This window comes from Triturus cristatus, chromosome 2_1, assembly GCF_964204655.1.
Source record: "Triturus cristatus chromosome 2_1, aTriCri1.1, whole genome shotgun sequence".
Taxonomy (NCBI): Eukaryota; Metazoa; Chordata; class Amphibia; order Caudata; family Salamandridae; genus Triturus; species Triturus cristatus.
Window position 1 is genome coordinate 360,228,819 of NC_140581.1, and position 14,693 is coordinate 360,243,511.

Consider the following 14,693-nt stretch of genomic DNA (forward strand, 5'->3'; position numbering starts at 1 on the left):
TGCCAACGCACTCTACACCACTGCACTCTATGACACTCTACTCTGCAAGACAGAACTCTCAGTCACTGAACCATATGCCATTTTACTCTGCACCACTGCACTCTACTTTGCACCATTCAATTCTACGCCACTCTACCGCGCTCTACGCCACTACTCTCCCCACCACTCTACTCTGCTTCACTGCACTCACTCTAATCTTCTCTGCACCACTGCACTGTATTGCACTCTACGCCACTCTACTCCTCTGCACTCTACCCTGCACCACTCCACTCTATCCTGCACCACTCCATGCCACTTCACCCTACTCTGAAGCAATCTACTCTACACTACTCTATTCCACTCTGCTTTACTCCACTCTGCGCCACGGACCTCTATGTAACGGCACTCTACACTGTAGCACTCCACTCTACGCCACTCCACTCTATTTTATTTCACTGCTCTCTACGCCAGTACGCTCTACACCACTTTACTCAAAACAAATGCCCTCTTTGCCACTGCACTCTATACCAATTAACTCTTTGGGCCACTCTACAACGCTCTACTCCGCTCTATCATTCCCGTCACATGACTGGGTGCAGTTGGCAGTTGGGCTTTGCATTCCTCCTATAGAGCCACACACAATGGAGCTTAGGTGAGTCTGGGTGGGCCATTACTAGCAGGATGGGAGGGAGGAGCTGAGCACAGTCCCACTTTCACTTGAATAGGCTGTGCCCTGTCTTCACACACAGGGCCAAACGACCCTGCATTGTCACCTCAGCCAGCTTGGAGCCAAGGCAGGGGAGGTAGGAAATTCCATGCACTTTAAAGACACTGTCTAGATGCTTGTCCCACCTTGCAGAAGCAGGGCACCAGAGTATAAAAGAAGGAACGCAGACACCAACGCTTTAGTACACTTCTGGATCTGTGGAAACTCTGCCAGAAAGCAGGACTGCTGTGCTACAAGGACTGCTACACTGCTAGACTGCTGCCCTCTTGCATGGGGATGAAGAACTGAACCTGAAACCCATCTTGAACCCAATAGCCCAGAGTGACTCAAAAGGCTAGTCTGCTGGCATGCTGATCTGAGCATCAGGGATATAAAAGGCTCGCCAACAGTTCCTGGGCCTGTCTTCAATGAGTTTCTGAACTCCAAGTGGTGCCCCTCAAGCTCTGGACACTTGGTATGGCTCAGCAGGCTCTTAATGCAAGCTTTTGGGCTCTTTATGACCGCAAACGTGCCCCTTTGCACTGGAACCATGCAGCTCGCATAGAAATTTCCCAGCCCATCTCCCTGCAAAGCAAGCATCAGTCACCGCGGAGGACTGCCAAATCAAGTTCAAGCCCTATTGCTCCCAGAGACCGAGGCCCTCCCCAATGCGAACGAGACTCTTGGCACAAAACGTAAGAAGGTAAAACGTAATCTGAACTAATCTGGGACTATATCCGACCTCTGCTCCACTGTGGTTGGCCTCAACTTTTGACTTTGACCGATCTAGAGCGACCAGATATCCCTGGTTGGTGCTATATGCTTTTAAGAGCTATTTTTCACTTTTTTTTTTTAAACTTCATAACTTCGGTTCTACTGATTGGATTTTTTGTCGTTTTGGTCTTTTTTTATTTATTACATTTTGCTCTAATTTCTAACCTGGTATGGAATCCTGTTTGTGCAGTGTTTTCACTTTATTCCACACTGCCTCTAAATTAAGCCTGACTGTTCGGTGCCAACCTACCAGGGGTTTAGCAGCCAGGTTAATTTGGTGTTTGCTTGTGCCTTACTCTGACAAAGATTGCAGTGGCTGCTTGACCAGGGTCCACACCCCAGTCAACCAGTAACCCTACTTCTAACAGAATTTATGCAGCTCTTTAGAAATGAATGAAGTAAAAACACAGCACAAACCAAATCCCACACCAATTTAGAAAAATAGTCAAAAATTTGATACATTTGGTCAATTATTTGACACAAAACGACAAAAATCCAATCAGTAGAAACAGAGACATGCAACTTCAAAGTTTTAAGTAAAACACTATCTAGAAACACAAATCGCCAACTGTAGTAATCTGGTTACGCTGGACCAGGACAAAGTCACCACTTCAGGCCAACCACGATGGAGCATAGGCTGGCTTAAGTGGCCAAGTTAGCCCTGCTGAACAAAAGTACCTTAAATCCTGGTTGCAGAGCGATGTGAAATACTGCATTGAGGATGTGTCGTGCTGCATAGGTAAAGTGAGGTCCTTGCTTGGAGATGCACTGCGCAATGGTGGTTCCAAGGGAGCTGCAGTGATGCTGCGAGGACCATGCATGGAGAGGAGTCATGTAGCAGAAGTTCCGAGGAGCTGTGTTGACAATATGATGTCCTATATATAGGGATACATAGCACAGCAGTAGTTCAGAGGTGCTGCAGTGGCAGTATGATGTCCAGTGTGGCTATGCGTCATGCAGCGGTGGCTCCAAGGGGCTGCGGAGTGTGATTTGAGGCCCTGCATCAGAGATGCGTTGCACAGCAGTTCCGATGCAGAGTCTTGTGAGGTGATGCGTTGTTTCTTCTGGGACCACAGATGGGCCAGCAGAGCTCCTTCAGGCCCACTCCCAAGGGTCCAGGACTTGGATGGCACCACTTGGGGGAATAAGACTCACAGCTGGCAGATCCAGATGCAGGGTTCAAGGTTGGTGGGGCCTGTTCTTTCCCCGAGGCTCTTACCAGGAGGCCAGGCAACTAGCCCTTGGAATCACGCTGGGAATCCTGAGTTCAAGATGCAGGACCATTCTTTGGTACTTGGGCAGGAGAGAAGCAGGGCAGCAGAGTGGAAGTTCATCTTGCAGCAAAGCAGCACAGCAGTCCTTTTTCTGAGGTTCCCACATGCCCAGATATGCACTGAAGAGTTAGGCCTGGGGTCCAATATTTATACCTGGTGCCCACTTTGAAGTAGAAAAAGGTTCTGGAGGTTTCCACCCCTAGAGGTGTTTGGAATTTGCTGCCTACCTGCCCTGGCTCCAGCTTGTCTGTGATCACAAAAAACAAGTGTCAAACCATTTGTGAGAGTGTTCAGACAGAGCCTTTGTGATGTACAAGTGTGGTAGGTGACAGCTCCTCCACCTCATCAAGTCAGAGATGGCCCATCCTATGTATGCAAGGGTCTCCCTGTCCAAAGAAGGCCTTTTAGTAGACACAGCAGGTGAACACACTGACCCTTCTCCTGAGCAGCCAGATGCTGCATGCATTCAGGAGAAGGGCCAGTGTGTTCACCTGCTGTGTCTACTAAAAGGCCTCCTTTGGACAGGGAGACCCATGCACCATGAGTTCTGAGCCGCCCCTTCTTGAGCACAAGGAGTAAAAGGGACACAAGGATCAGATCAGATATTCGGCAACAAACTGGGGCTCCATCTCAGAAGATCTTTTCAGGCAGAGGGCCCAGTAGGGGTTCAGTCTTAACTAGCAGCAGTAAATGATTCCAAAAGTGAAGGGCAGGTGGTCCATCTCTCTCTGGTGGCACCTTTTTGCTCCCACCCATTCTATTCATCTCCCTTTGCGTCAGCCTCAATTTGTCTCTTGCCTGAGGCTGCCGTGGACCCGGAGTGGTAGTCGCATTAACAGGCATGATGCAGTGGTTATCATGGCATATCTGAACAACCCCCCCGATTGCTTTTGATGGAAGGTTTGTTAGCTCTAGTGCCCTTCCACTCCTAAACGTCTAAAGAATGTAGCTTGGAACAACATACACAGGGATGAGAGGAACATGGCAGAGCCTCGTCGACAATACCTAGTATAGGCTTTCTCCTGTGTGGTTAGCCAGCAGTTCAATAGAGATAAAGAGCACCTGGAGTGCTTCAGAATCCCAATGTTGACTCCAGGATTCCCCTCCTCAAGAAAGAAGCTCGAAGTTTTCAAACATGAAGAATCATTCACTGGCCTCAGGTTGCATAGCTAAGACCCCCAATCCCAGTTAGCCTCCATTGACAGCCTTTCATCGAGGGCACATCCTCTCACGGTTAGTGGGCTGTACGCATATATAGAGTACTCTCAGTTCACGCATGGTGGTTAGAACGCTCTGCAAACTAGACCAATATTAGTTCAGTCACTGAGCATTTCAAGATGTTTTGTGGTGCCTTTCTATGATGTGTAAATACCACCTACGCCTAGCCTGGGATTGTGCCTACTTTGGTCTTTGAAAGACTAGGTGTGGTCCTGGAATCAGGGGCTATAAAGGCAGGTAGTAAAATAAATAATGATGTACCCTGTGTAGCATTGGTTCTGATGATTGCTGTGTTTGCTCTACAGATTCATTGTCTTGAAATAACTGTGCCAAGGTATAGAACTCTGAACCTTTTTATCTGCTGACAAAAGTCCTGTGGTCCAAATTAAAATACCTATTGGGCATCCAAGCATCTCTCTTTTGCACACCATATGGTATGGGTAAAAACACACACTATGTTGGTATTAAAGCAAAAAGTAATGAATTGTCACACCCTATTACAGTGTCGACATGTTTCAGCCCTACTTGTTTATTAGGCCACTAGTGTCCAGGGCTTTCGTCGTGGCTGATGTATAGATGCCCATAACGACTGGTCTTTAGTCATCAGGTCCTATTCAGTCAAGGTCACAATAAATCACAAATATCGGCGGTAACTTGGAATAACACTGTTGCATGAGATTAGCACAGCCTCTTGTCTTGTCACTTAGAACTATGGGGCATATCAGCAAGGCGGTGATAGAAAATTATCGCCGCTTTTGCGGCCGTTTTCGGCTGAAAAGCGGCGATAATTAGCAAGGTCACGCTAACGCGTGAAACCTTGCATTAGCGCAGGAAATCTTAACGCCCAGCTTTGCATCTCTAATGAGATGCAAAGTGGGCGTTCCTGACCTAACATGACAGGAGAAATGTCGCTAAGTGACATTTCTCCTATCATCAAGCCCCACGCTATGAAGCATAGCTGCAGGAAAGGTAGCGATAACCCCTGTTATCGCTACTTTCCTTACGCCTGTTTCAGGACTGACTTAGCCATGATATCCTATGGAAGGTGGATATCATGGCTAAGTTTGTGAGTCCCTATCAACAAGCTAACGCCACATTTCGTGAGATTATCACTAGGTTTCCAGCGTAATCTCACGTTAGGCAGTTAGCGTGAGGATTTTTATCGCTTTTGAGATAAGCGTTGCTAATAGCACACTATCTCAGCGCTAAAAATCCACGCCAGCCGGCGATAATTATCCTAGCGCTAAGTGCGCTTAGCGATAATTATTGCCGGTTGTTGCTGATATGCCCCCACTTCTTTTCACTAATGTTCTTTTCTTGTCCCAACAAAATCATTCTGAGATGGATAGTAGCTGTATAGCATGTTCTGAAAATAAATTACATGAATAAATAAAACTCATGTATAAACCACCGGATTACAATATCATTTTCCCAATCTAGTACCAACTTCTGAAATAAGCTTCTGGCCAAAAACAGATAACCTACGCCATGCCAGCCAAGCAGATAAACACCCCTTTGCGACAGAATGAACACGCCAATTTGTAGCCTTATAATATACTTGCACACATCTAAACCATTAGCCACCACAAGAGCCTTGTAAACAGGCACATTATACACGTATTTCTCCACCAGGGGTCACAACACACAATGTTATTTACTGTCCCCGGCACCAAAGATTCGGAAACAAAAACTATTGCTATAGCCTCCGTCCCTTCAGATTCTCTGTCCGAAGTCAATCTTGGAAATCCTTCATGCCCCCCCCTCGGGTATTAGTTGCAGGAGCTACTACATACAAAGTGCCATTGGGAAATATAGATTTACCACCAGGGGTCTATATTTGCATAGCACCATCTTGGAGATGGAGATACCAAAACTGATTTCTCCCATAAATCTACAATGAAATAATCAATGACTACAAATGGGAGGGAAGGTGTCTCACTCTTTGACCTCTTGTATTAAATATCAATCACTATTCAATGAACCTCATATTCTTTGCAGGTGGCTCCCCCCAAAACGTGGAGGAGTGTCTTCTCACAACTGTGAAACTACTAGAAGGTGTGCTTAGTTAACAACCCCCCCATTCACCTCACTGTCAGCTGAGGGGGCTAGGACCACCAGCAAGGTGTTATTAGCCTCTTGCTTATATGTGCTTGCTTTGTACAGATGCCTTTTTATTCCGTAGAAAGGGCACACCAATCTCCCACGCCATAACGCCCTTCCGAGGGGAAAGAACCGACACCAGCTTTGTGAGCAGGCAACACTATTTCTGGAGCTGGTGCAGTGCGCATTGGAAATAACCATTATACGACAACAGGGAAGTACCATGTCCATGCCAAGTCCATGCATCACACTCTTTGCCAGCTCCCAGATGCTGCAGCGACATGCCCCAACTGTTCCTAACTGCAAAACCAAAGAAAGGGGCAAACTCGCCATGAGCTCATCTGTCTAAGCTAATGCAACATGGTAGAATTTTCCTTTCATTTATCCTTGCTATCATCACTCCAATTACTCACCACGAAACATCAGGGAAGGGCTGAAGGGGCCAGCTGCCCGTAGTAAGTCTTAATGAACAGAACTGCTTCCACTTGAACCCTCAAGAGTACTTCTGGCACCAGACCCATTGCCCTCTCTTCAGCAGAGGACAACTTCCAAGGACCAGCCTGAATGTGGTCATTCAACACTCCAAGACTTCTCTGAGACATCCTCAGTGACCTGAGGGGGTGTTTAGTTCATTCTCTTTCTTGAAGGGAAATAACAATTAAGATCAGGATTTACCCAACGAAACTCTTCCTTTCCTGACTTTTCGGTGCTGCTCTCGTTGAGCAATTCCAATGGGAGCCCCGGTCTCTTATGCAGGAAAAGCAAACCAGCTCCCCTTTGGATCCCTGGATCCAAACCTGCACGAGCCATCAATGTCCACTGTTGCAAGTGCTGTGCCTTGAGGTCGCACTGAGGTAATCATTGTATTTTCGTCTGTGGAGCGGCCTTGGTTGTCAGTCTGACGTCACACTTTTACATTTAATCAACTCTGAAAGCCTTAAGGGCCAGATGCATTAAGCATTTTTCTCCTCAAAAACGGGCTGATTCGCAGAATCGTCCCCTTTGCGATTGAAAAAAATGCTTTCGCGATGCATCAAACCCAATTTTGCGATTCGGAAAACCTGTTACCGCCCTGTGCTGAGGGAATGTTTTGCAAAGATGGAGCATGAATATGAAACTCGGTCCTGAAGTGGCCACTGCTGCTGCGTTTGGCCATGAGGGGACAGATAGCTCTTGTTTGCCAGCCCTAGTAGGACTCATCACAAACAGGGCGCTGGTTCACCAGCTCTGCAGTTTTACAAAAGTTCCAAGGGTTTAAGTGACATGAGACAGGTAATGTCAACAAATATGAGCACAATATAATGGCAATGTCCCAACCATCCCCGGACCCTTCAGAATACCACAAATAACATAATACCGTAACCTTGGAATAAACCCATAACACGCAGTGTTGCGGTTCAAATCACAGTTATATTTGCTTCCCACATCAAAGCCGTCGTGTCCAGTCAAATGAACTGTTTCTCTGACTTCACACGGGTCTAGTAATTGCGTCTTCGGACAAGCCATCAATGACATCATATATTTTCATGTGTTTTTGAGGACAACCCCTTGCAATGACAAGTCAGACACTCCTGGGAAAGTTCAACCTTACATGCGCGACTCTCTCTCAGCTCAAGCAAGAAAGAAAATCCTGTTCTCTCAGCTCAAGCAAGAAAGAAAATCCTGTTTTTTTACAGAATGGTGTAAACTGGCACTGCTTAAATCGTAGACCCATCTTAGGTTTAAGAGGCGCATTAAAATTAGTTTGCGTTTCCTTCATTATGTAGTTGGTAAATAGTGCAAGATCTTTTCACTTAGCGGCTTATTTATGAGAGCCCTGAGTCACTTTTGCACTACCTAAAGTATTACATACATGACGTAGGGATCTCATTTCGATATCTGAAGCCACACAAAGCCACCCTGCATGGCTTTGAGTGGCCTCATAAATCATGAGTAAGGTAACGCAGCGCAAATCGCTCCGTCACCTTACTCTGCACCTGGGAGGCGTTGCAGTGAGTTTTCCCACGCAACACCCATGGAATTTGGCGCTGCCCCAGATTTACAAAGTGATGTAAACCTTGGGAAGCACCAACTCTGTATGCCTCCTGAGGTGTGGCGTTACGACAAGAAATATGTTTATTTCTCCTCGTTTTTTCCTCTTTCCATGGTGCTGCATTCTGCAGCACACATAGAAAGAGGAAAACGCGTCTTAGGGTTATTTTTGTGCAGGAAGGTGTCCCTTCCTGCACAAAAAGAATCCTGCATGCAATGGAGGCACCCATGCAATACGTTGCAAGGGTGTCTACGTTGGTGCTAGGCTACCGAAACAGCCCAAGCACAGGGAGAAAGGACAGGAATGCACTGTATTGCATCAATACGTGCATTCCTGCCTTATTACTTTGGCGTATGACAGTGCAGCAAGGTGCCTTGCTGCGCTGAGCTACGCCAAAATCCCATACATGAGTCTCTTGGTTCTTCACCTGATATCACATGTTTACTTAAAATCAGTGGTGGCTCCTCCGCAATGGTGGAGAAGTGTCACCCTACTGCCTGGTGCAGAGCCAGCAAATGAAAAATAAAACGATGCTCTAGCATGTGCATGGAGGGGTGGGGCATGGGAGGTAGGAGGAGGAGTGATTGTGCACTTCCTTAGTATGCATATGTGTTTGGCTGGCCGTCTCAGGCCGACTAAAACACACATGTGCAATTAGGTTTCTCCAGCATGGCGGCATTCAGCACCGGGACTAGAGAAAACCCACGGACTCCAGGACCTGAGCGCAGCATCTTTTCTGCCCGCTCAGGCCAATCCCCAGGCTGCTGGGATCAGGAAGAGGCCAACAGGAGCGTCGCGATGCGGGAGGCGGCCAGCGGCATTAGGTACGTTTTTTTATTTATTATTTTTAACATGTACCTATCCCCGTACCCACGCGCGTGCACTCTATCCGCGCTTACCCCACCCGCCCACCACCTTTTGTTAATGGCGGTCGCCACTGCTTAATATGGCTCCCAAATTAACGTTTGAGTCAGATCTAGTTGCTTAGTTTATGGCTAAGAAACCAAACACATTATTAAAACTGCTTTTCTATGTTTTTTTTGCTCTTGTACAAAGAGCATAGGGGCATATTATCAAGACAGGCGATAAAATTATCGCCGCTTTAGCGATAATGGGCTTGATAATATTCTCTATGGAATTCCAAATGAAGCCCATGTTAGATGTGAAGGACATCTAACATGGGCTTCAATTGGAATTCCATAGAGAATATTATCAAGCCCATTATCGCCGTTATAGCGGCAGTTTTCTGCCGCTAAAGCGGCGGTAATTTTATCGCCTGGCTTGATAATATGCCCCTTAGTGCTCTATAAATAATCCAGAGAATCATAGAGCCAGTGGTGGTAACGTTGCTAAAACCTTGAAAATTTGTAAAACCATCAAATATACTTCATATGTTTAAAACAAAATATATTGATATATAAATCCTATAAAAGTACAATTTGAATTGCCACTACCCTTTAATCATAGTAATGCAATTGACAAAATAATGCAAAGCTGCCTTTTGTGTTGGTGCTCACGCACAAGGTAAACTTATATGTGAATGTGACCAGTATGGTAAAGGAAAATGGGTACTCACCAGGGCTCAGTTTACAGCAACATGGCGAGACTGACACTTAAGTGAATCGTGTGGAGCGGGTACCATGCTGGAGACTTCACCCCGCTCAACCGGTGTAAGAGTTCCTTGTCCTACCCTTCATGGCATCTCCAGTGGCGTAACGATAATTAAGGGGGCCCCCCTGCAAGGAACGTGGAGGGGCCCCCTCCGCACTCTATCAGGTGGTCTCCAGCCAAGTGCTGTGCTGAGGGAGCCCCTTGGAGCGCGGGGGCTGCAGGGATGCGGGGGCCTGTGTTACACCCATAAGAGAGAAGAGAAGGAGCAGCTGACCTGGCACCAACCCTGCCGGCCTGTCCGCATCTTTTGTCGAAAACTGCACCAAAGTCGACTCATCCTACAGCTGTTGACTCCAGAAACCTGGGAGGATTGCCTGTCATTGATGAAGACCCAAGACCTCCTGTGAACAGCGGACCTGTTCTCCTGCACCCTGAAGAAACTCCGAAGCAAAGACTCGGAGGCATTGGAAACACCAAAACAAGGCCCTCCAGAGCTTGAGTCCATCGTGGTTTCACCCCTCGCGGTCTCCCCAATGCCAACTGCAGCTTCTGCATACAGGCCCCCTCGACTGCAACTGCCCCAGTAGGAAAATCCAACGCTTCAAGTCACCCCCGGGCCATGTAGAAGTGGACCTCAGCTGTCCGCTGTGAGATGCCCAGAGGCCTGTGAGAGGATGCTGTGCCAGCAAGAGGCCTTTGTGCATGTGAGAGGATGCAGTGTCTGTGAAAGGCCCTCTTTGCTTGTTGTGAGAGGCCCTTGGCTCTGTCAGAGGTCTCCAGTTGTGGAAGCAGACTCGGTCTTGTGAGATATCCTGGGGCCTGTGAGAGTACAGTGTCTGTGAGATGCCCTGGGGCTTGAAAGAGGATAGTGTCTGTGAGATGCCCTGGGGCTTGAGAGAGGACAGTGTCTGTGAGATGCCCATGGGGTCTGAGAGAGGATAGCGTCTGTGAGATACCCTGGGGCTCGAGAGAGGACAACGTCTGTGAGATGCCCCGGAGCTCGAGAGAGGACGGCGTCTGTGAGATGTCCCAGAGATTGAGAGAGGACGGCATCTTTGAGATACCCCGGGGCTTGAGAGAGGACAGCGTCTGTGAGATGCCCCAGGGCTTGAGATAGGACAGCGTCTGTGAGATGCCACAGGGCTTGAGATGGGACAGCGTCTGTGAGATGCTCCGGGGCTTGAGAGAGGATGGTGTCTTGGAGATGTCTTGAGGCTTGAGAGAGGACAGTGTCTGTGAGATGCCCCGGGACTTGAGAGAGGACGGCGTCTGTGAGATGCCCTGGGGCATGAGAGAGCTCAGTGTCTGTGATATGTCCTGAGGCTTGAAGAGGACAGTGTCTGTGAGATGTCCTGGGGCTTGAGAGAGGACAGGGTCTATGAGCTGCTCTCGGGTCTGTGAGAGGACAGTGCCTGTGAGATGCACTGGGCCTTGAGAGAGGACAGTGTCTGTGAGATGCCCGGGGCTTGAAAGAGGATAGTGTCTGTGAGATGCCCTGGGTCCTGTGAGAGGGCAGTCTCTGTGAAATGTCCTGAGGCCTGCAACAGGACGGTGTCTGTGAGATGCCCTGATGCCTGTGAGAGGACAGTGTCTTTGACAGGCCCTTGGGTCCTCTGAGAGGACAGTGTCTATGAGAGGACGCTGTGTCCGAGGCAGTCCTGTGGGTTGTGAGAGGTGGCGGTGCCTTCCTGCGAGAGGTCTCTGGTCCCTTCAGAGGCCTCTGGTCTCTGAGACCTCTCGGCAGGTACCGGTGGCAGCCTTGGTGAAATCTAAAGCTATTAACACCCTCCTGCCCGGGGACCAAAAGAGGAATTAATTTAACACCAAACCTCACGATCCAGATGCACGTAGTGCTGGCCCACAATCCCCCACAATCGCCCCCCCACCAGAAACGGAGCAGGCCGGGGTGCAGTTGGGCGCAGGGGGATTTCCTGCCCGGCCTCCAGGGCACAAGTCCTAAAAAAAAAAGTGGGGGGACGCTGACAACACGACAGGAAGTGATGTCACGAAAGGTGGCTTGCACCATCAAACTCATTGCCTCCCCTGGCTCACCCCTTAGATGCAATTGCATCAGAGAAGCCAGCGCGTGAGCAGTGTTCTGAATGAGCTCGATCTCGCCCAAGAGAGGTCAAAGACTGAATGTGTGGCTCCATTTGCTCCAGTTATCGAGCTCCCGTTAAAATAAGGGGGGGATGCCGTCCACCCTCGTGGTACCCCGACTCGAGCACTGCCGGCCTCCTTCACCTCCCCAGTGAAGGGCAATGAGTGGGGAAATCCCACCAGATAACAGGGTGACGCCCCAGGAGTTCCCCCTCTCCATCTCCTGCCTCCCAGGTGAGGCTTTCAGTTAAAGGATGCTGCCCTGCGAGCCATAATAGCCCTGTCCAGCAAGTCCGGATGGGTCAGCTCTGTCCAGTGTACGAGCAGCCAGGCCCTCCCCTGGGGGGCCAAGAGCCCGGCCCCCTACTGGCCTAGTCTACCAAGGCACCACATCATTGTGTAATGTAGTTACAACGTCTTACATCATACCCATTTGCAGTAAACATTTACAGTGAAATGCACAATTCATCACACCAACAACAAAACACACATGGCTGTTGTTCACGTTGCCTAGTTTGAATGCATCGTCATGCCACAAGGATGCATTGTGGGCTATAATATAGTGTGAAATTATATATTTTTTGCTTAATTATGCATAATTCAAGTAATTTTACTGAAATTTCTTGTAATTTTGTGAAAACAATTTCGCACACCGGTACTGCCCACCAGTGCCCTCCTCTGGACCCGCGGCAAGTGCCAGGCCGGGGCCCCCTGCCCGTACTGCAGCTTTAATACAAAAACAGCCATCAATCATACACAATTAACAAGCATTGGCATAGCCAATAGGTCTCGCCTTTGGGACCTTATAAGCATTTAGACTATAATACAGCAATACATACAGTGGAGTGCTTCATAGTATGCGTCTGCCATTTTTAGGCGCTGGAATTGTTCAGGTGTTATTATCATCCACTTTAATGGTGCAGAATTTACCGACCTAAAAAGGATGGTCTCACCGCCTCAGTGCCCAGGACCCACCGGTCAGCCGCCTCGCGTGCAGTTTACACTGCTCATGAACATTCCAGTCCAGCCCTGCCCTGCCCCACCCCCACCCTGAGGTCGAAGACCACAAATCTGTGCATGCGTTGCGCACGGCGCACCACGCAGCCTTTCATTTATTTGAGGAGACTGAACTGGAGGATAACTTTTAAATTAAGTCCCAGAATGGAGCATGGATCCCGCTGTAAATTAATGTACTGTGCGCTGAGGGGGCCCCCTGGAGCTCGGGGCCCCCCCCGCAATGCGGGGGCTGCGGGGGCCTCTGTTACGCCCCTGGGCATCTCCTTGAATCACTTTTGTGATTGGCCAACAAAGAATCACCAGTGCTGGACTGGGAACCCAAAGCAGCTCTGGCAATTTTGTAGGGGGGAGCACGGGGGTGCACGTGTAAAGCACTGCTGCTTTTGTTACTGGGGGCCGATATTGGAGCACTGCTGCAAAACCAGTCCCCAGTAACAAAAAACTGGCCCCCGGTGCTGTAAAACCAGCCCCCACCCTTCCAGTCTCCCGGGAAAACGCCTGATGCCTGCTACGGCCAGTCCAGCCCTGAGAATCACACGTGGCTTTTTTTAGTCACTTACCGCAGTGCAAAGGCCGCACAGCACTTCTGTCAGTGAGTGGAGGATTTGAATAATGCAGTAGTCTACTACAGTGATTTCTCCTTATACTCCCTAAAATGCCCAAAGCCCAAAGTCCATATGCACAAAATGCAATTATTTTCTGCAGTTCATGACAGCCATAAATTGCCTGCAGCCCAAAGTCCATATACACAAAATGCAATTAAGTTCTGCAGCTCATGACAGCCCTTACTGGTGTGAGATATGCTGCATCTTCTATCATCAATTACCGCTATACATAGAACAAAATATTTTTATTGCCAATATTGAATATGAGTGATTGGAAGAGCTTTTTTGTATAATCACCAACGGTTCTTTTTATGATTACTGATGTTCCCTAGCTCTATTCAAAGAAGTAATCACCATTTGCAGTCACATTTTGCATCTATGTTTCATGGCCGTCACAGCAGACAGAAGGCCCTCCATTGCATACCTTTGACAGTGCAGGCGCCTTTTTCACAGATCTCCATTGCAGAATACCCAACATGGCTGGACTTTGCTTTCTCATTTGCTTTCATCTCAGAGAAGAGCTTCTGCAAAACAAATATTTACCCGGTCGCAGTTAAAAAGGAAAACTCAAAATGTACTGTTAATAGTAATTTGTGTGATGTTAACATTTGACTAAGGACTAGGCCTGGTGCAGTTGGCAGTATATCAGTCTATCATCATTGCAACCTCTGCTTGTATCATTTGATGATTTCTGGAATAGACACGTTTCACAACTTCAGTGGCGGCTCCTCCACTAAGGTGGTGCAGTGCCGCCGCACTGCTAAAAAGTAAATATAAAATGATAATAACACAATGTTATTAGCATTTTATTTTTCCATACTGAGGCAGCTTTACGGGGCAGGGCCACAGCCAGCAGGGTGCGGAGTGGTTGGGGCACTTAAGGGCACATGACAGTTTGGCCAGCCGTCATGCGCACTTACCATGTTCTCCACCAATCGATATTGCACATTATAATTACATTATTCATTACATTACAAAATATACTTTCTCAGAATTAATTACTTTAGTTTAAATACTTTGCAAATAGGCAATAGACGTTTAAGTACACCCAGTTACACTGGGCAACACAATTTCAAACACAGTGCAACATTGAGCTCAATGTGAATTTCTAGTTAAATGCAATTAGTTACTTTATGGATTACTTTTCTAACCACAGGACTGGAGCCTAGATTCAGTCCTGGGACATCTCCTGTAAACAGTTGAGTAAAAGCATTTTGGTTACAGTAGTGATGTTTAAGGAATATTATTGTATTTTAAAAGTTGACACAAACTTTTTC

At 47.9% G+C, this 14,693-nt stretch overlaps 1 protein-coding gene across 1 annotated transcript in view; it reads right to left on the bottom strand.

Annotated features, from left to right (window-relative positions):
- CDC20B (cell division cycle 20B) overlaps positions 1-14,693 on the bottom strand; it is a 322,511-nt gene that overhangs the window by 139,158 nt on the left and 168,660 nt on the right. The window contains exon 5 of the mRNA XM_085631290.1: positions 13,841-13,940. Within this exon, the coding sequence (XP_085487416.1) occupies positions 13,841-13,940 (100 nt within the window). The remainder of the gene's footprint in view (positions 1-13,840; positions 13,941-14,693) is intronic.